This window comes from Bos taurus, chromosome 3 (assembly GCF_002263795.3).
Source record: "Bos taurus isolate L1 Dominette 01449 registration number 42190680 breed Hereford chromosome 3, ARS-UCD2.0, whole genome shotgun sequence".
NCBI classification, from domain to species: Eukaryota; Metazoa; Chordata; class Mammalia; order Artiodactyla; family Bovidae; genus Bos; species Bos taurus.
The window spans coordinates 113,642,037-113,663,304 of record NC_037330.1 but is presented as its reverse complement, the minus strand read 5'-3'; the positions used below and the strand labels follow the sequence as shown (position 1 = coordinate 113,663,304).

The window sequence follows — 21,268 nt, the reverse complement described above, 5'->3', positions numbered from 1 at the left end:
TCGCAGATAGCAAATCCAGATTTATTTTTCAATGGTGGTCATTCACTTAAAAAAATAATTCCTAACTGAATTTCTCTTAACTGAATTTTTCCAAGCAAAGTCATTCTCAATTTGTTTTCCTCAAACTAAAGGTATGTGGAAGCCCAATAGGAGAACTTAATAATCAACTGGAAAAGGATAGATGCTCCTGAACTAGGTGGCTGGACAGCAAAAATGGCCGGTGACTAAATGTCCAACCTCTCTAAGAATCAAGGAAATGTTCACTGAGACAATAACATAGCATTTTCATAACGAAACTGGAAACTGAGCAGGGTCTACAATAACGACTGTACCGTGTGTTGGCAAGGAGGTGAGTAAACAGGTTTCCCATATACTGGGAAAAATCTGTGAACTGTTACAGCGTTAGGGAACGAGGGATGGGATGGGAACAGACATATCAAAAGACTTCAACACGTACATACACTGTATCTAGAAATTTCTCCTTTGAAAAGAATTCAAAGGGGAAAAAAGTCACTGATGCACTCAAAAATGAATATATAAAACTGCTTATCATAGTGTGACATAGTAACCAAAGAGGAGAAACCATACATGCTTAACAAGGGATTGGTTTAATGAAGTACAGTATATCCACAGGCTGGAATATTCCACAGCTAAAAATTGTCATAAAGGTATATATTTATGGTGATGGGAGATGTTCTATGGGAGGTTATTAGTTAAATGAGCAAATTAGATTTTGAATGTGTATGTACACAGCAATCAAATTATCATACACCCACTAAGAATAACAGAATCAATACCAATATGCTATCAATATTTATCTCTAGATGTGTGTGCTGCTGTGCTTAGTCACTCAGTTGTGTCCAACTGTGTATGACCCCATGGACTGCAGCCCGCCAGGCCCCTCTGTCCACGGGGATCCCCCAGGCAAAAATACTGGAGTGGGTTGTCATGTCCTCCTCCAGGGGATCTTCCCAACCCAGGGATCGAATCCAGGTCTCCCGCATTGCAGGTAGATTCTTTACCGTCTGAAGCCCATCTGCTCTTGCCCTCAGTTGAGCTTTTCTGTATTTTTCAAATGCTCTATGAATAAATACTTTTTCATTCATGAAAAGCGATGGGTTTTATAAAACTGTAATCACTGGGTAGCATACATTTTACCATCACTTGAAAGTATCGGCCCAAAAGTACAAATCAGGGAAGCTTGGATTCTACCTTTTCTGAAAAGTTATTCGAAAAATCTTGCATTTTTCTCTAAAGAAGAGCCATGTGAAGCTTAAACCCCATGATTCTCCTATCACTGGAGGCAAATGCAAAGTAAATGTAGGAAATGAGTTACCGTGAGAGGAGTCGACGGCCACAGAATGCTGTGGTTCAGGAATTAGCCATCCCGAAAGAAAGACAAAAGGGCAGGTGGTGACCAGATGCCCCAGAATCTCCAGGGAGTAAAGAGGCTCTTGGGTCCCTGTCTTCTGTCATCATTGCGTAGTGGCTGGAGGATTCTGTCCTCCACCCCCATCCCCCATTATGTCTTTATTCCTTCCTGAAACTAAGAACTGTCTGGAGAGAACGTCGTTGGCTCACTGTTTTTTCCAATTGTGGTGTCTCCTTCAAGGAGACAGGTGCAGATGAACACAGCTCATTTCTGCCTTCTTTGCTTTCCCTAGTTGAAGTTCCTGTCAACTTGCTGGCCAGGTTGGGGGATTTGTTTTCACTTTATTTATTTATCTATTTTAATTGGAGAAGACTCTGGAGAGTCCCTTGGACTGCAGGAAGATCAAACCAGTCCATCCTAAAGGAAATCAACACTGAATATTCATTGGAAGGACTGATGCTGAAGCTGAAACCCCAATACTTTGGCCACCTGATGCGAAGAGCCAACTCATTGGAAAAGACCCTGGCTGGGAAAAACAGAAGGCAGGAGGAGAAGGGGATGACAGAGGATGAGATGGTTGGATGGCATCACCGACTTGATGGACATGAGTTTGAGCAAGCTCTGGGAGATGGTAAAAGACAGGGAAGCCTGGCGTGCTGCAGTCCATGGGGTCACAAACAGTCAAACACGACTGAGCAACTGACCAACAAATGTTGCTTTGCTGCTTTACAATGTTGTACTGGTTTCTGCTGTACAACAAAGTGAATCACCATACACATACATGTATCCCCTCCCTCTTGGGACCCCTCCCACCCCTCTAGGTCGTCAGAGAGCGCTGAACTAGCTTCCTGTGCTTTGTAGCAGGTTCTCTACTAGTTTTCTATTTTACACAGGGTAGTGTGTGTGTGCTCACCAAGAAACCAACACAGCATTGTAAAGCAATTATACTCCAATAAAAAATAAATGAATGAATGAAAACATATCCCCAAACCTGGCCAGCAAGTGGACAGGAGCTTCAACTAGAGAAAGCAACATGTCAGAATGAGTGGTATTATTCTGTACCTGTCTCCTTGAAGGGCTCACCACAATTGGAGGAACAGTGAGCCAACGACACTTTCTCCAGACAGCTCTTAGTCTCAGGAAGAATACAGAAATGGAACGGGAATGGGAGGCCACCAGACAGCTCATCTCCAATTCACCCACACTCACCTTCCTCGGCCCCCGTTTGTCCACATGCCTGTTTTCTACATTTACGTTCTTATTATGCTTAATCACAAATAAGTTTGGGGAGGATATCTGCATCTTATCCTGCCTTCTCAGCCCATCCTGAATCCAAAGGACTGATCTGTCCTCACCCATACATCACGTCTCCTGATTCTATTGATTCTGGGCTGGAGAGCAGACCTTCCTCCCATGGAGCCCCTCTACCTCCCCACCCCCAGCTGGAATCCCACTGGTGATGAGGAATTCCCTACCTCACAAGGCACCAAATTATTTCCAGACAGCACTAACTGTTAGACATGGCTTTTATAGCTCAGTTGGTAAAGAATCTGCCTGCAATGCAGGAGACCCTGGTTCGATTCCTGGGTGGGGAAGATCCCCTGAGAAGGGATAGATTACACACTCCAGTATTCTTGGGCTTCCCCTGTGGCTCAACTGGCAAACAATCAATGCGGGAGACCTGGGTTCGATCTCTGGGTTGGGAAGATCCCCTGGAGAAGGGAACGGCTACCCAGTATTCTGGTCTGGAGAATTCCATGGGCTGTATAGTCCAGGGGGTCACAAAGAGTCATGTATAGTCCAGGGGGTCACAAAGAGTCGGACACGACTAGGTGACTTTTACTTTCATTTTCACTTTCCTTCATACTTCATCAAACCTTCCTCCCCACAACCTTTCTCCATCATTTGTTTTTCCTCTGTAACCACTCAGGAAGAAGTATGAAACTTGTTGCCAAAGACTCTAGTTGGCAACACATTTCCTAAATTTACTTTGCATTTGCCTCCAAGTCTGCAGGCTTGGTTTGGTCCCCTGAGCCCTCCCACAGGTTCTACAGACATTCATCCATGACATGGCTTCAGAACAGACTCAAAGGTAGTTCTGAGACGCTTCATGACATGCCCCTGATCTTTGGGTGTAGTCTTTGAGTACAAATTCCAGGTCTCAGCTTTCAATTCCCATCCCTGATATAAAGACTTCTCATTCTTTTGGTTAGAAATTACTCACTCTGTCTTCCACAGCAAAACAATGAGAAGAAAGACGGTAACTTATCCAAATTGTCAAAACACTTTTCCTCATTAGGAAAGGCAATTACATACATGCGATAGCTAATGACATCCCCAAAGTGACATTGAACATCTTGAAATAATGCTGTTAAAAGAGTCGACAATGAGGATTCTTTAAACTGTGACATGAGATGGGGGTCCTTGTACATTTACATTCTGAAAGCCAGACTTTAGGGGATCATGGCTGCAGGAGTAACACAGAAGCAAATTATGAACAATACTGAAGGTCATATTCCTGAGTATCTTTCCCCCATTTTTCTTTGAAGGAATCAAACAAAGAAATGATGGTTCTTAGCAAATTAAATTTTTCTTAATTACAGCCAATTATCATATCTAGGTTAGTAAAATTCATGTTTTTACTTTCTGAATCATCAAAATATTTGGGATATACTAGAAAGACAGGAATGATTGGCCCAAAATGAAACATGAATCCCATGATGGTAGTCGTGCATTCTTAGTCACTCAGTCGTGTCTGACTCTTTGCAACCCCATGGACTGCAGCCTGCCAGGCTCTTCTGTCCACGGGGATTCTCCAGGCAAGAATACTGGAGTGGGTTGCCATGCCCTCCTCCAGGGGATCTTCCCAACTCAGGGATCAAACCTATGTCTCCCACATTGCAGGCAGATTCTTTACTGTCTGAGCCACGGGGGAAGCCCAGTCAGTGAGCAGATAAATAGTAGCTGTTTCAAGCAACCAGGTCTCATGGAGTTGTTAGATAAGATACAAGAGATCTTCTTAGAGACTCAGTGAGACCCTTCTTGGCTTTTCCTCAAAAAAAAAAAAAAAGAGAGAATGGAAATCTCACAGGTTCTAGGGCTGAGTCCAATCTGGGTCATCAACTCTGCATCCCTAGGCAGCACACAGAGCCACTGATGACCTCTGTGAGTCCCTGAACTGATGGAGTCCCTGGGATACAGGACTTCTAATTTTACAGAGATAAGTCAGTCACCCCAGGCCCTCAGCACTGGCACTTCTGCCATCATGGGCCCCTTCCTGGATGAAGAAAATATTTAAAAGATTATATGACTGGGTTGGTATAAAGACAAGTATATACCAACAGGGGTTTCCTGGACAGCTCAGTGGTAAAGAATCCACCTGCCAATGCTGGAGGCATGGGAGACACAGGTTGGATCCCTGGGTCAGGAAGATCCCCTGGAGAAGGAAAAGGCAACTCACTCCAGCATTCTTGCCTGGAAAATTCCATGAAGACAGAGGAACCTGGCAGGCTACAGTCCATGGGGTCACAGAGAGTTGGACATAACTGAACATGCACCCACATATATGAAAGTAAAAGTGAAATTGTGTCCAACTCTTGGCGACCCCGTGGACTGTAGCCTACCAGGCTCCTCCGACCATGGGATCTTCCAGGCAAAAGTACTAGAGTGGGGTGCCATTTCCTTCTCCAGGGGAATCTTCCTGATCCAGGGACTGAACCTGGGTCTCCCGCATCGTTGGCAGAACTTTACCGTCTGAGTCACCAGGGAAGTGCTGGCTTCCCACACATGTACCAATAGATTTTCTGTCACCTAAAAATTATTGCTTTTCCTTCTGACTTTTAAAAGAAATGGAAAGATCCGTGTGGACCCCAAAGGGTCTGGGCCCCGTCAATGTGCAGACAGCTGCCCTGCAGCTGCGCCCCACTCCCACCCCGAGATGGAGCCCCCACTTAAGCCTGAGGCTAGAGGACAAGCTACAGGAGCCGGTGGTGCTCTTTCCCACTCTTTCTTCATGTCCAAACATCCGGAGGAATGAAAATAGGCCTCTCTCTCCCTTGGGCTGAATCTGATGGAAACACATTTGTGGGTGAGGAAGACTTGCCCAGCTTAGTGGCTCAAGGAAGGGGCATTAGGAAACCCTAGGGTCTCGGGGGAGAGAGCCGGATGTGGGTTCTCTGCAGCCAAAAAGATGGTGGAACCAGGTGTGACCGAGGGTCAAGGGTCAGAGAGTCCAGCTCCCACAGCCGGGGCAAGCAGAGGGGCTGGTGGGGAACTGCCTGCCTAGAGTCTAACAGGGCTGAGGAGGTGGGCAAGCATGCAAGAGAGACAGAGCAAACCCCACGGCCGTGTGGACTCTTGCCTTCCAGAAGGCGGTGTGGGAGAATGTGCAGAAGACACCCCTGGAGACCAGAGGCTCGGGTCGGGGAGCAGCCCCAAGAGAAAGCATTGCCAGACCCCAGGAGCGGTGGTTGGTGTGAAGGGGTCGGGCAGGGTTCAGCTGAAGGATCCACCACGCGCCACACGATCGCGGGTCAGCTGGAAACACGCACAGGCCAGAGGGCACGGAGCCAGCCCAGGGCAGTGCCATTGTTTCCACAGAGGGTTTCTGCTCTTTCCTCTCCCTTCTCCCACACTCCAACCCACAGAAGGCCAGTTAGGGCAGCTGGTGAGTGAGTGGGCAGGAGGCAGGGAGAGAGGAAAGCCAGTGGCCCACCCTTCCTGACGAGTCCACCAGCTGAGAAGGGTGCTAAGCGGAGCCTCCCCTCTGGAAGACGGCGAACGGGCTGGTTAATCTATTGGACAGCGGGTCCCAATTCCTAAACTGAGATTCTTCAACCAAGTAAGGTCATTGGAAGATTTTCTCTAAGAGCCACCAGAAAAGTCACGAATGAAGAGGAAAAGTTAAAATTTGACATAACCTCCTTCTCGTTCTGCCTCTGTAACTCAGCTCGCCCCTTGCAAAGACTAGATCACGTAGGTCACGTAGTCTCAGAAGGTGGGGACTTGCAATATTAGGAACTTGAGTTTATCTCACTCACCCTTGTTCCTGCTCTTTGCAATCGCCCAGCCTCTGCAAACCTGCTTAATCATGCCTGTCCAGGCCAGGCATCCCCTTCCCCATCTTGACTGCTGTTCCTGCATGCATGAAACCCCTTAGTTTAAACCAGCCTATTAACAGCTAGTGTTGCCCACTACAGTCTGTCTATAAAAACTCTGTAACCCCTTTATTCGGGGCTCAGAGCTGAGAGTGTTAACTCCTCTGGGCCCGCCAGCGTAATAAACCTGATTCTCCAACTCTCCGAGTGTGGTACTTGGTTTCTCGAGTACTGGCTTCTGCAGCAATGAGCCTTGCCAGAATCAGACCTAAGGTTTCCCAGAGAATAAATGTCACGGAAGCAACAGAGAGCAAGAACCAAGTCACATTTTGACACTATCCCACCCATTGTGTTTGTTCAACATCCTACTTACACCATTATGATGTCCGTCCAAAAGCGAGCCCCCTGGAACAAGGCTGTCCCAGCAGATCTAGATGTCTTTCTTAATCTACTCTTCCTCCTGAGCTAAGTCACTAGGGGACTCGATGCCTGACCTTCACAGACGAACACTTGGGTTGTTTTTTTTTTTTCGGTTGTGTGGCACATGGGATCTCACTCAGTTCTCCAACTAAGGATCAAACTCAGGCCCCCCGCCCCTGCCTTGGGAGCTCAGTCTCAACCATTGGGCCATCAGAGAAGTCTCAGGACACATCACTGTGAGTGCTGAAATAACTGTGACTAACCCCGCCGTTGAGATGTGGACCAGACACCCTCCCAGAAACGAACCCTCACCTCTGGGCCCCGGCGCAAGGGTTACTCACAGCAGGCGGAGGGCTCCGTGCTCCTCTCTTTGCAGCAGCACCGGAAGCACTTCTTGGCCACCTTGTAGAAGTAGGCGAAGACCACGAAGGGGAAGGGGATGTTGAGGCGGCTGCAGTATTCCTGCACCAGGAAGTACCTCTGGAACTTCCAGACCTGGTCGTTGTTTTCCTGGACGGTGCCCACGGTGTAGCTGGCGGGAGGGGAGAGAGGGTCGAGACTCAGCCTTCCACAGGCCTGGCCATTCCAGCGCCGGATACGGCGACATCGGTATCAAGCTCTCACTGATACAGGAGAGAAAAATCCATGCTGGTATCAGAGCCTGAACAACTCAGGCACTCTTTGGTTCGTGCTGGGTCAAAATTAGATCTGGCTTTTGTCTTGTTGTTGCTAATCACAAAAGATTGTCCAATGAACTTTAAAATGATTCCTATTTCAAGACCTCTCAAGGGTTCTCTTTGTCCGTTACTCTGGTATTGTGTTTCATATTGAGAGGCCCAAGAGGATGACTCTCATAGGAATAACTTGCCTACGTCATTGTGGGAGTTTAATTATAAACGATCTGGGAGAGCCGTTTGTTAATATTTATCAAGGGCCTTAAAAATATTTATCCCTTTGACCCATTGATTTTATTTCTGGAAATCTAACCTAAGAATAAGGAGACACTGAGAAAAGAGAATATAGAAATGGTTATACATCATGGGTGTCTGGTGCCCCCACCATCCACCCAGCAGTGGAACAACCAAAATGTTCAACACTATGAAAATGTATGACAAATTATGGCTAATCCATAAGATTACATTATGCAGTCATTAAAAATTACGTTTATAACTAACTTTTATACTTTGGGAAAATGCTTATATGTGAGTGAAATAATAAGGCTTGGGTTTTTACTTACAATACCATCCCACTGTGTAAATCACAGTTCATAGGGAGAAAGAGATCCCCATAAGGAAAATTAGGATGTCTATTTACTGGGAAAATGTCTGATTATACTACTGACTTACCGGTTGCAAATTAAACCAAGATTGCAAGGTAGCCAACACTTGTATCTACCAGACGCTGTTGTCAGCATATAAGTGCTATGACTAACAGATCAGGAAACTGAGGCAGAAGCAGGATAGGTAAATTGAGTTGCCCAACTGGGAAGTGATGAAGCCAAAATTTGGACCTTGCGACCCACTCCAGAGCCTGTTCGCCCTGTCACTGCCCGATGCCATTGCATGACGTGGCGCATGAGTGTTCTGGGTTATGCTTGTTTCAAAAGGACCTGCTTGGTGGTGGTTGTTGTTTAGTCACCAAGTCGTGTCCGACTCTTTGCGACCCCATGGACTGCAGCACGCCAGACTTCCCTGTCCCTCACCATCTCCCGGAGTTTGCCCAAGTTCATGTCCATTGAATCGCTGATCTGCTTGGACTACTTAGTAAAAGATTAATGTGATGCATTCTACCATTCACTGAAGTTCAATCATCCAAGACAGTTTTACTGCTAACACCAAACCACCCCATTAAGAGCCAAAGAAGTATCAGTGAATGCTTAGAAATCACCTCCAAGCAAACCCTGATTGCAGATAGATTAAATTCTCCAAACTCTGGGTAAAAATTTCAGAGGCCAAACTTCTCAGGCAGGCCAAATGGGATTCATTTGTTGTGAGACCTCACTCTTGCTCTCTGCCACACTACCACCTAAGACTTAAATATCTTCAGGCAAGTGATGGTCATACACACAAGCAAAGCCCTAACCTACATGGAGCACGGTTGTGGCTTTGCCTGTAAGTTCAGCTCCTCTTATCTTGGCATTGACTGATGAATCAGACTCCTCCAGGTCCTGGGGTCTGTGCGGGGCAGGCTTTTGCAGGGAATGCCTCTTCAATAGGGGGTGGTTTTTAAAGTGGAGGGAATTCACATTTACTGAGTATCTACTATCCATAACCTCCCAGACTAGGCATGTAAAATGGTTTCTTGATTGATCATGTGTCATCTTTACGTGGTAGATTCTCTAGGTGAAAAGCAGATAGGACTGTGATGCGTGAGCATGCAGCAAACTGAACCCAGCAGGGAAGCTGCCGCTTCTTCCAAATGTAGGTCAGGTTGCTCGGAGACGAACACCCAGCATCATTATCTGTCCTGGCCAGTCCCTGCTGATTCTGCGTCTGCAAAGGACACCGCCGGCTTCTGTTGCTGCAATGAGAGAGGACGGCAGGCACGCCCGGGTTAACGAAGTCCAGGCGGGCAGCCTGCCAGGAATCACGTTTTACTCTATTCTTTGTGCTAGAACCAGTATCACCATTCAAATGGTAATGCCCTGGGAGCAGCATCTTAAATCCTTATCTATGCACCCAAAAATGGTTTCTGCCGATTGCTGTTGCAGTGCCCCAAATTTAAAAAAAAAAAAAAAAATGCATCAAATGTTGTCTTCTTAAGTTTTATCCAAAAGGAATTACTCCTTCCTATTGAAGGGAGGAACACTCAGGATGCCTAGAGCTGGAGAACATGAACCGTCCCTCTCTTCCTGGGAAGCTTTGAGTGGAACTATGGCCGAGAAGGGTCCTTCCTAGTGGGAAGAGATTGGCATCTTACCTCACCAGTCACTCAGAGGCAAAGGAAAACATCTCACGCCTCCCAGGTCATCTAGAAAAGGAACTGGCAATGTGACCCAGGGGCCAAAACTGCTCTGTAAGGGGCCATGAACAGAGAGGAGGGGATGGTGCAGGGCCATGAGGCATGGCTTCTTTCCGCATTTCTGGTCGAAGCCAGACCACGGCTGGCACATACCGAAAAGGCTGCCAAGCCCTGGTCTAAAATGCACTTAGACCAGTGCCCACAACAGAGGCTGGTGTTGGTAGCAGTCTTCACCTTGAAGAACTCTGCCTCCCGTCTCTGCCCCAGGTGCTCCTCAGGACAACCCAGCAGGCTCCATGGAGCCCCAGCTGGAATCACTGCTTCCTCTGCACTTCAGGGTCCAGGTGGATCCAGTGAGCAGCGTTCCTCTCCTGGGCAAGCAGTAAAAGCCCTGATCCGCATCCCAGGGGTTGTAGACGAGCTGGCTGATTACTGGACATGAATACCCAAAGGCCGCTTTGCAGAAATCACACATTTCCAGGGCTGACCATGCTGAGGTCCACCTTTACTCAGACCCACCTTCCCCCAGAGAGCAGCAGAAAAGGATAAACGTGACCCGGAGCCAAATCTCACCCTAGACCTTCTAGATTGCTCTTCTTCTCTCGAGTCAGCCCCAGCCTCCGCCAAAAAGACATGAGGACTACCCAGGGCAGGCTAATAACTGGGCACTGCTTCAAAGCACTTTGCTCGAACGATTTTGATGTTCTTAAACATGGTTTTCCATTTCCGTAGAGGAGAGGCTGAGTTCTGCTGTCGATGCATCTCAACCCCCTCAGCAAACCCAAATGTCCAGAGCAGCTCAGGGCCCCTCCCTCAGGTTCAGGCTCTCATCCACCCAACTCTGATGGTCCTCACTCTCCCTGCCAAGCACTGGCCATCTAGTGTCTTCTTTGGGAGAAATTCTGCAAGGTCTCCACCTTTAAAGAAAAACATTTAGCTGAATCACGCTAAATGTGGGATCTTAGTTCCCCAGCCAGGGATGGAACCCACGCCCCCTGTATTGGAAGCACAGAATCTTAACAACTGGACCACCAAGGAAATCTGAGCACAGTCCCCTTTGACTAAACATCTCTCGTGATATCTTGTGCCCTCAGCTACCCAGCCGGCAGGATCTCTGTCCCCTAGGAGCAGCTGAGTACGAGAGGATGAAGAGACAGGAGAGACGAACCCTCAGACATCCCTTGACAGTGAAAATGTTACTGAGAGATAAATGTTTAGGATTCAGATAGCCTTGTAATACACATGGCTGAAATTCAGCATTACGTTAAAAGAGTAATGTGCCTGACCAAAGAACAAAAGGATGACTAAATATTAAGGTCACTTATGTAATTCATCATTTTCATAATACATCATAGATCAAAAGAAAAAATACCATTTCAATTATTGCTAGAAAGTTTTCTGGCGACATGCAACATCCATTTCTGATTAGGAGGGGAAAAAAAGAAGTAGAAGAAAGAAGGAGCTTAATAAATATGAAATAGGAGGAAACTTCCATGACATGAGAAAAAGAAAAGAGAGAGAAAAAAAAGAATTCAGTAAGGAGACATGGAATTATTTTTTTCTCTCTTTTCTTTTCATCACATCATGGAAGTTTCCTCCTGTTTCTTATTTATTAAACTCATTGGAAAAGACCCTGATGCTGGGAAATATTGAGGGCAGGAGGAGAAGAGGGTGACAGAGGATGAGATGGTTGGATGGCATCACCAACTCAGTGGACATGAGTTTGGCAAACTCCAGGAGATACTGCAGGACAGGGAAGCCTGGCATGCTGCAGTCCATGGGGTTGCAAAGAGCCAGACATGACTTAGCGGCTGAACAATAACAAAAGAGACTTATTCCAAAATAAGTTATATTTCATAACCTCCCTACACATCAAAAAACAGTTATCGAAAAAACATAATAGAAAAACTATATCACTCACAACCACAAATGGCTAGGAAAAAATGTACAGAACATTGACCATATCCACGTGGAAAAAGTCCACAAAACTGAGGAACTATATGTATTTAATTAAGTGGAGAAAAACCCATTTTTTTCTGGCACTTCTTTTAGATTTCAGCTTCCCCTAAATGAATCTACAAAGTTAACATCAGCACAATAAAATTCATTAACAAACTTATTGGAATAGGAAAGAAAAACGGATTTCAGAAGATAAGCCTTAGGCCCTCCATCTGATTAAACATACAAGAAAAGCCAGGAAAAGTCTAAGTAAGACTAATGAAGGGCCTTCATACAACAGATGTTAAAATGATTTTTAAAGATCAGTAATTAAAGCCGTTTGGTAGTAAAAACAAAAAAAAGAAAGACCAATCCACAGAGCAGAATGGAAAGTCTGCAAAAAATTCACAAAGAAAAAGTAGACGCTAAAATGTCAGAATCTAGAAAAACTTGCCAGCTAGACTGCAAGCAGATCAACCTCTCTTCCAAGCTTTTCACAGATTTCAGGCATTTTCCACCTGCCCTTCTTTGCCTGACACACTAGCCATATCCAAGGACCCCGGATCACCCTGACGTTTTGCACCCATGCAGTGCCCCAGCGGGTGTGTTAAAATGTTTCTGCACATCCAGGCTCCCCTCTGACTCTGCAGCACCAAAAATGCATCAAAGCGACCAGTAAGAGACAGTCAGCGATTTCATGGCACTGGTTTTTGTGATGCTAAATGTTGAGTTTGTTTTTGTCAAAGTAACACAACTAAGATTATGCTGTTTGCCTGTGTGCTGCTGCTGCTAAGTCACTTCAGTCGTGTCCAACTCTGTGTGACCCCATAGACGGCAGCCCACCAGGCTCCCCCGTCCCTGGGATTCTCCAGGCAAGAATACTGGAGTGGGTTGCCATTTCCTTCTCCAATGCATGAAAGTGAAATGTGAAAGTGAAGTCGCTCAGTCGTATCCGACTCTTTGCGACCCCGTGGACTGCAGCCCACCAGGCTCCTCCGTCCATGGGATTTTCCAGGCAAGAGTACTGGAGTGGGGTGCCATTGCTTTCTCTGGCTTGCCTGTGTAGAGACCCATGAACACCTCCCTTCATCTGCAAGAAAAATCCAAATTCTTTGCCACGGCAGAAAAGACTCCATAAGCTACCACTTCAACTTCCTCCCCTCTGTAGTCGCTGGTCCTCCCCAGACCGATTTATCTCCTCTACCTCTCCCTCTCCAACCCAACCTCAAAGGGCAAAGGTCTCACCCACTCACTGCTGCCCACCTGGGATCTGTCGCAAGTTATGACCCCCACTCAGCACCATGATCCTTTGTCAACAGCCTTTTCGCGCTGTTTATACTGTTTGTATCACATCACATCGTCTTATATCACTATGCCTCATGCCCATCACCCTCAGATAGCAGGGATTTCTTTCTCTTTTTTTTTTTTTGGAATATAATTGCTTTCCAATGCTGTGATAGCTTCTGTTGAACAACACGACTCAGCCATAGGTAAGCATACATCCCCTCCCTCTTCAGCTTCTCTCCCTACTCGGTCCCCATCTCCCTGCTCCCTGAGGTCATCAGAGCACGGCAGGGCATATATGTCAGCCCCACTCCATCAATTTGTCCCAGCCTCCCCTTCCACCGCACATCCCCATCTCCACATGTCCGTTCTCTACGTCTCAAATAGCACAGATTTTAACCTCTCTCTGCCTCCAACTCCTCATTTATAAATGGTTATAAAGCCACGCCTACACAAAAATGATGACTAATTTACACAAGGCCACACATGTGAAGCACTTGAATGTGCCTACCCCAATAAAGTGTCAATAAATATTAGCTATTATTATCATTACCATTATCTGCTCCCTTTTCATCCTGATTCAGTAGCCTGCCTGGGACTAATGAAGTCACCCCAACGCTTAAGTCTGTACCACATGATATTTTTTTTTCCTATTCTGCTCCATATTTGTAACGAACATACATTAGTCCTAAGACTAAAAAATCATTCTTAGAAATCACCCTAGACAGGGCATGTCTTGTGGGTCCGTTTCAGCAGAAAAGCCTCTGGTGGATTGATCTTCAGGACCCAGTACCTGCAGGCGCCTCAGCTGTGTGTTAACATGACCCCGAGTCATCTACTGACAACTAAGTTCACTCCGTGCTCTGATAAGCCTCACATGGCCTGTGATCAATAATTTTAATGTGGAATAATCACAGATGTTCACATCCATTTCCTTTCCCTGCTGAATACCATCTAGAGAACACTCCAATATCGCTTTAAAATCCCAAGTGTTCATTTACTTTGAGTTCAAAAGGCTGCCATTGTGTATAGTTAAGCTGTTACACGAATATTTTGATGTGAAGCCAGATGGGGGTCATAGCCCAGAGCTGTGGGCTCGAAAAGTGAAAGTGAAAGTCGCTCAGTCGTGTCTGACTCTTTGTGACCCCATGGACTATGCAGTCCATGGAATTCTCCAGGCCAGAATAGTAGAGTGGGTAGCATGTCCCTTCTCCAGGGGATCTTCCCGATCTAGGAATCAAAATAGGGTCTCCTGCATTGCAGGCAGATTCTTTACCAGCTGAGCTATTAGGGAAGCCCAGAACAACCATTACAACCATCTTCCAAGACAGTGTTCTGATCAGTTAGCCTAAGGATAGCAAGGGGACTGTTCTCAAGTGCCCAGACAGGGATTAACAAAGAAAAGGCCTCTGCTTGAGCCCAAGAGGAATCTGGGAAGCCCCCCTGGGAAGGGAACTCCTCCAGCTTTTACACTTAAGCACTGAATGAGGCAACAGTGGGCTGTAGCCCAGCCCAACGGCTCAGGTCTCACGGGGAAAACACTCAGGTTGAAGTCTCAAATGGACACAGCAAGCTGGACCACAGTGTGGCCAGCACAGCCCAACGGCTCAGGTCTCATGGGGAAAACACTCAGGTTGAAGTCTTGAATGGACACAGCAAGCTGGACCGCAGTGTGGCCAGCACAGCAGATGCTGAGCTGCCCATCTTCCACTTCCTTGACCCAAAAAAAATAGGCCAGACTCCTGTCCCTCTCAGCTCCAAATTCTATCATTTTATGATTGTCAAGGGCATAATGAATTACAAACTGATACAATCCTGAAGAATGGCTTTGGAGAACACCTAGAGGAAGAAATGGCAACCCACTCTGGTATTCTTGCCTGGAGAATCCCATGGCCAGAGGAGCCTGGTCACAGAGACGTCCGCCATAGGCTATAGTCCACGGGGTCATAAAGAGTTGGACACAACTGAGCACGCGCGTGCACACACACACACACAGTCACAGCACACAGACTCAGGCAAGCTCTAAGCACTACTCCACATTGCCTCTTGAAATCTCCTGAATTCACGTCACTCAGAGTCCACAGCACTGGGAGCTGTCAGCCTTTTTGTTGAATGGTTGTAGATGTTATATCGGTGGTCAGTTTTTACAGGGGCAGCCCAGTGTTCAACATAAAGGTTGACAGGAGAGGCTATCACTGTCAAATAGAACCCCAGTCATCTCATTTCCTCCCCACTCTTGCTTCAAGTCTGGGACTTGGTCTTCCCTTCTCTGCCCTCACATGGATACATAATCACTCCTCTTGCCATCTCTCTCTGCAAGCTCAGACTTGGGGACGTTTGGCGGCCTGACATGGTCCAGCTTCCCTTAAGCAATACAGGTATCTGGATCCCTAAGTCCTTTTCAGGACCCCGTTAGAGCCAGTGATGGTTGAGGGAGGGGAGTGGTTGCACACTCCCTCTTTAAGGCCAGTGGGACCAATGGCCACGTGACCTCCATGGCCCACACACCTGACACAGAGCAGATGTTATCCGTGTGATGAACCCGTCACTCATTTGACATTCACCATTAACACTTCCCTAGTGGCTCAGTCAGTAAAGCATTTGCTTGCAATGCGGGAGACCTGGGTTCGATCCCTGGGTCGGGAAGATCCCCTGGAGAAGGACATGGCAACCCACTCCAGTACCCTTGCCTGGAAAATCCCATAGACAGAGGAGCCTGGTGGGCTACAGTCCATGGAGTCGCAGAGTCAGACACAACTGAGTGACTTCACTATTAACACTTCAGCCTGACTAACAGAACAGGAAGCTAAGCTCCTCACTGGTGACCGAATAAGGAACTAAAAGCAGAACGAATTCTGTTCTTTCATCCATGGAACAAAACCAGGAAGGGCCAGGCACTGAGACAGACACAGTCTCTGCCCTCCAGAGCTTACAGTCTGGAAGGAGAGGAGGCTATGGCTGTGAAGAGGGTGCATGGGGTCATTATGCACAGAAGGGAGGGCACATGGACCACTCAGGCCAAGGATGCTGCTGGGCTCCTTAGAGGATAAGGAGGAAGGGGGAGGGAGCCACCAAGATGGAACAGGTGATGCCGACAGAGAGGTGACATCTGCAAAAGTGTCAGGCAGGACAGATCACCTCGTTCAGGGATGAACAGGTGGGATGCCTGCGGACGGAATCCTTAAGGTGTTTTCAAAGTTCAGGTCACAGACGGCCTTGGAGGAGGTTGAAATTTACCCCGAACACTGTGGGGAAATACTAAAATACTGCCAGAATTTTAAGCAAAGCAGTGACATTTTGGAAGCACCTGGACTAGAGGTGGATGTCTCTGTGCTCCTGAAGGCCGGATGACCACTCGCTGACCAGTGCCATGGATGCGTGATGTCCCCAGAGGCACGCGTCCCCCCCACCCAGCCTCACTCCAGGGCGGGCCACTGACCAACAGAGAAACATGACCCTCGATTACAATCCTGGCACCCCTCACGGCTCTGGGTGACAACTGACTGTTTTTTTAATTATAGAAGTAATATGTGATCATTGTGAGTTTTTAAATTTCTTTTTTATTGTCAGAAAATAAGATTATAACCTAAAATAAGTCTGCATTTTGCGTTTTATATTTAACAAAATATCCTTCCAAGTCAATAAACAGAGGCCCCACCTTTTCTTTTTAAGGGCTGCATAATATTCCACGCTGTGGCTAGAACATGTTTTGTTCTGTTATCACCGTATCGTCAGGCATCAAATGATGGATCTAATAAGTGCTCTTACATATGTGCCTTTAGTAAAGATTCCCAGACGTGAAGGACTTGGGCCAAAGGTTTGTATATTTTTAATAGCTATTTTCAGATCACTCTACCAAAAGCTGGAGACAAGTCAGACTCCCAGAACCACCCCCAACCCTTCCTGTGATGTCTGTTTACCTGACAGATCCTAAACCAGCACCTCGCTCTTGGTTTCATCTGACTTTTCCCACAACAAGGGTGAGCCCCTTTCCATATGATTAGGGACCATTTAAATTTCTCTGAATTGCATTCCCCTTGCCCATTGCCAACAAAGGTCCGTCTAGTCAAGGCTATGGTTTTCCCAGTGGTCATGTATGGATGTGAGAGTTGGACTGTGAAGAAGGTTGAGCGCCGAAGAATTGATGCTTTTGAACTGTGGTGTTGGAGAAGACTCTTGAGAGTCCCTTGGACTGCAAGGAGATCCAACCAGTCCATTCTGAAGGAGATCAGTCCTGGGTGTTCATTGGAAGGACTGATGCTGAAGCAGAAACTCCAATACTTTGGCCACCTCATGCGAAGAGTTGACTCACTGGAAAAGACTCTGATGCTGGGAGGGATTGGGGGCAGGAGGAGAAGGGAACAACAGAGGATGAGATGGCTGGATGGCATCACTGACTCGATGGACGTGAGTCTGAGTGAACTCTGGGAGTTGGTGATGGACAGGGAGGCCTGGCGTGCTGCGATTCATGGGGTCGTAAAGAGTCGGACACGACTGAGCGACTGAACTGAACTAAACTGCCCATTTTCTACTGGCTCATCTTTCTTTTTCCAGTGTGCAGGAGCCCATTCTATCTTAAGAACTGGAAGCCTCTGCTCACATTCAGGCGAAGATTGCCCCCAGGCTATCATTTATCACGTGACTCTATCTGCGGTCCCCTGTACCTAAAACATTTGTTTAATGAAATCAAACGTATTTCTTGTCTGTCATAGTTTCCCAGTTTGGGGGTTCAACTATAGTTTTCATTCACTCCAAGGTTTAACAAATAATTTTTTAATTTATATTTTGTTTATAAACTATGTGTCTCTCTCTGTGCCAGGATTCATGTACTCAATATAACCAGCTACTTCACAGCAACAGCATAAAAAACCAAGGTACTTCCACTGTAACCGACACATGAGGCTCTCTGAAACCCTCTTAAGAAAGAATAAGGGGTGAGACAAACATGATTTTCTAAATGTATTAAAGAGAATGGCCAAAGGCAATAAAAATGTTTCAGAGTCCCATCGAGTTCTCACGCCAACCTTATTAGACACAAGCCCCAAAGAGAATCACTCTCCTGACCCTGTGCTCTGGACTTGTACTTAAACTCAACATTTTAAAGCAGTGATTACCTAACAGCTGAGTCCCTTAAGCCCTGGAAACCATCCATCTGACTCCATAGAACGTGAGGACCTTGAGCTGAGCTGGGATGCAGTCACTGGCAGGCCAGCATCGCGATGCTCGGGGGAGGTAGCTAAGAGGATATCTAATAGTCTGAACATGCTGGAGGGGGGGTCAAATAAGCTCAGGTTATAGCTTACAGGGACACACTATATTTGTAATATAGTCCCTTCAAGGCCTCTCCCTACCCTAGACCACCAGTGCCCTAGAGACCTCCAACATGCGTTCCTCAAGGGAGACCTTTGCTGCCTCCCTCCCAGTGCCTCCAGCCCAGCCCAGCACGGGGCCTGGAATCGCATGGACACCCAGCCAGTGCATCACCGAGTACGTCCAGTGTATCTCCGAGCACGTCCAGTGCGTCTCTGAGCACGTCCAGCACGTCACCGAGCACATACCCGAACATGGCGACCAGCAGATTGACCAGCAGGATGTTGGTGGACAGCATGTAGATGCACACCAGGGGGATGGTGATCCACTCGGGGAAGCGGGGCAGGTTGTGCTCGTCCAGCTCCACGCACAGGGGCTTGGACTCGTTCCCAGTGAAGGTGCAGTGGGAGAAGTCGTACGTGGTACCTGAGGATGCAGCAACCAACAGGCAAGGTGAGGACACTCGGAAGGGCGGCACCAAGGCACCCCAGCGGGCCACGAGGTGAAGACCGGGCACTGTGTTGGGCACTGTTCCAAGACACTCTACCCAACTGGGCATAAGCCTCAGAATCACACTTCATTCACTGACTCATATTTCACCGAAATAACGCCACTGGTAGCAACACGGATGGACCAGAGACTATCACAGTAAGTGAAACAAGTCAGAAAGAGAAAGACAAGTATCACGTGGTATCACTTGTAGTGAAAGTCACTCGGTCGTGTCTGATGCTTTGCGACCCATGGACTACACAGTCCATGGAACTCTCCAGGCCAGAATACTGGAGTGGGTAGCCGTTCCCTTCTCCAGGGGATCTTCCCAACCCAGGGATCAAACCCAAGTCTCCCACATTGCAGGCAGACTCTTTACCAGCTGAGCCACCAGGGAAGCCCTATCACTTATATGTGGAATCTAAAAAGTGGTAAAAAGTGAACTTATCTACAAAACAGATAGTCACAGGCGTAGAAAACGAACATGGCTACCAGGAAGGAAATGGTGGGGGGAGGGGGGGTGTGTAAATTGAGAGGCTGATACGCATCTGTGTGACCGGGGGCAACAGCCTAGAATGGGGGCCATGGAGAAAGTCTGGATCTGGAAGAGAGGATGAGGAGTTTTTCCTGGGAATCTTAGAGAAGGCAGTGGATGTAAGCGTCTGGCCCTCCAGGAGTCCCGCTGGACTCGACCCTCCGCTGAGCGTGCGAGTCTGACCTGCCGGCTGGTGACACACCTGTCAGAGAAGATGGTGCCACACCCATGTGACCTGCAGCAGGACTTAGAGGCTGAGATGCCAACTGCATCCCAGGTCACACAGCACACGAGTGACGGAACCAGGACTTGAACACTACCTGTCACTGACTCTTTAGGTCACCATGAACCGCCTCCCGTCGGACTAAGGCCACCAACATGTAGGACTGTTGGGAGGACAAAACACACCCACTTATGTAAACTGGCAAGTGCAGAGTGCAGATTGGGGAATGATAATAACAAGCTGCCTTTCCATCGGTGCATGGAAAAGAGCATTCTCTAAGGTCTTGGAAGAGACTGCAGCAGAAGACACCAGAAAGACCACATGAGGCCATGGGGATAATTGAGAAAACACCAGGGAGCTAGGAAATACAAGGCTAGGCCCGGGCGAACATCAGGGGGGTTTTCTTGTGGCAGGACAGAACGCGATGAGCCCAAGCTACTGCCAGCATCACAAAGATGTTCTACAGTTTATCCAAAACACACACCAGTTTGCACATGCCCCATGCTTTCCTTATGCCAACTGGCTGTGATCAAATGAATGCCATCTCTGCTACCATTAACCTGCCTCCAGATAGTTGGCAGTGAACTCATACCAGAAGCTTAAATCCCAGGTTCCAGGGCAAAATTTTTCACTATTGCACTTTTTGAAATAAATGGGTACCCTGTCACTCTGGACAGACCCACAACACTCTTTTCTACACCAGTGAGGATTCTGGCTGTCATCGGCCATGCTGCTGTCATAAGTTTGAGAAACACTCTTTTTAAGAAGGTTTAAAAATTGCAGGCTGAGATGCTGGGGACAAGCTTGCCAGGGTACATAAGATCCTGCTCAGGAGAAGGAAAAGGCTTTGAGGGTTAGTGTCCACTGCCTGATGTTGGCTGGACTCCAGCAGCCTGTTCCTAGGACAAGTCTCAGGATCAAACCAGGAAGCCCTGGAGGCTCCCTGAGAGCTGGTTCTGGAAGCATCTTTCGTGTCCCAGCTGTCCCCATCGGGACCATGTCAGGCTCACCATCCACATCGCTGGGCACTTGGCCAAACATGGCCAGGTAGGGCTCATAGATGACTGAGCGGAAGATCCACCTCCAGCGATGCTCGTTCTGTCTAAGGATGCCCTGCCTGGCCACACCAAAGGCCACCATCCACACGGCAAAGAGGAACAGGAAGAAGAACACGTCGATCAGCTGTCGAGGGAGGAGGACAGAAGAGCAGCGTCAGGACTGCACCAGGGCGGCTCGACTGCTCCGCTGACCACAGAGAAGGGCAGAGGGGCCCCAGGGACCTGCGGCAGCCAGCATCATCCACCCACCAATTTTTAGACATGCTCATCATCACCCCCGGGTCTCAGGGCATGCACTGATGGGTGCATCTTTGCTTGCAGGTTCCCAGGCCATCTCAGAGCAGAGACTTTCTGAATGAGACCTGCCTGGGAGCAGAAGAGGGCCCCAACTCCACAGTGCCCCACTCCTCTCCAGCCAACCCCTGAGCTATTGCTTTTTTTTTTTTAAGGAAAATAAAAGCTCTCTTTTTTAAACAACAATACACCATTTTATTGTTTTTAATGTTCTGCACACACAGCATGACTTCATGGTGACTCGATGCCCCAGATATGCTTTGAATTAAAACCACAAACTCAGAGGAG

At 47.5% G+C, this 21,268-nt stretch overlaps 1 protein-coding gene across 4 annotated transcripts in view; it reads right to left on the bottom strand.

Moving 5' to 3' along the window:
- Positions 1–21,268, bottom strand: part of TRPM8 (transient receptor potential cation channel subfamily M member 8) — a 92,037-nt gene that overhangs the window by 14,598 nt on the left and 56,171 nt on the right. For all 4 annotated transcript variants that reach the window (XM_005204960.5, NM_001206066.2, XM_024989669.2 and 1 more), the window contains 3 exons: positions 20,639–20,810; positions 18,630–18,807; positions 7,230–7,420 (listed from right to left, as the gene is read on the bottom strand). In XM_005204960.5, coding sequence (XP_005205017.1) covers positions 7,230–7,420; positions 18,630–18,807; positions 20,639–20,810 — 541 coding nt within the window. The remainder of the gene's footprint in view (positions 1–7,229; positions 7,421–18,629; positions 18,808–20,638; positions 20,811–21,268) is intronic.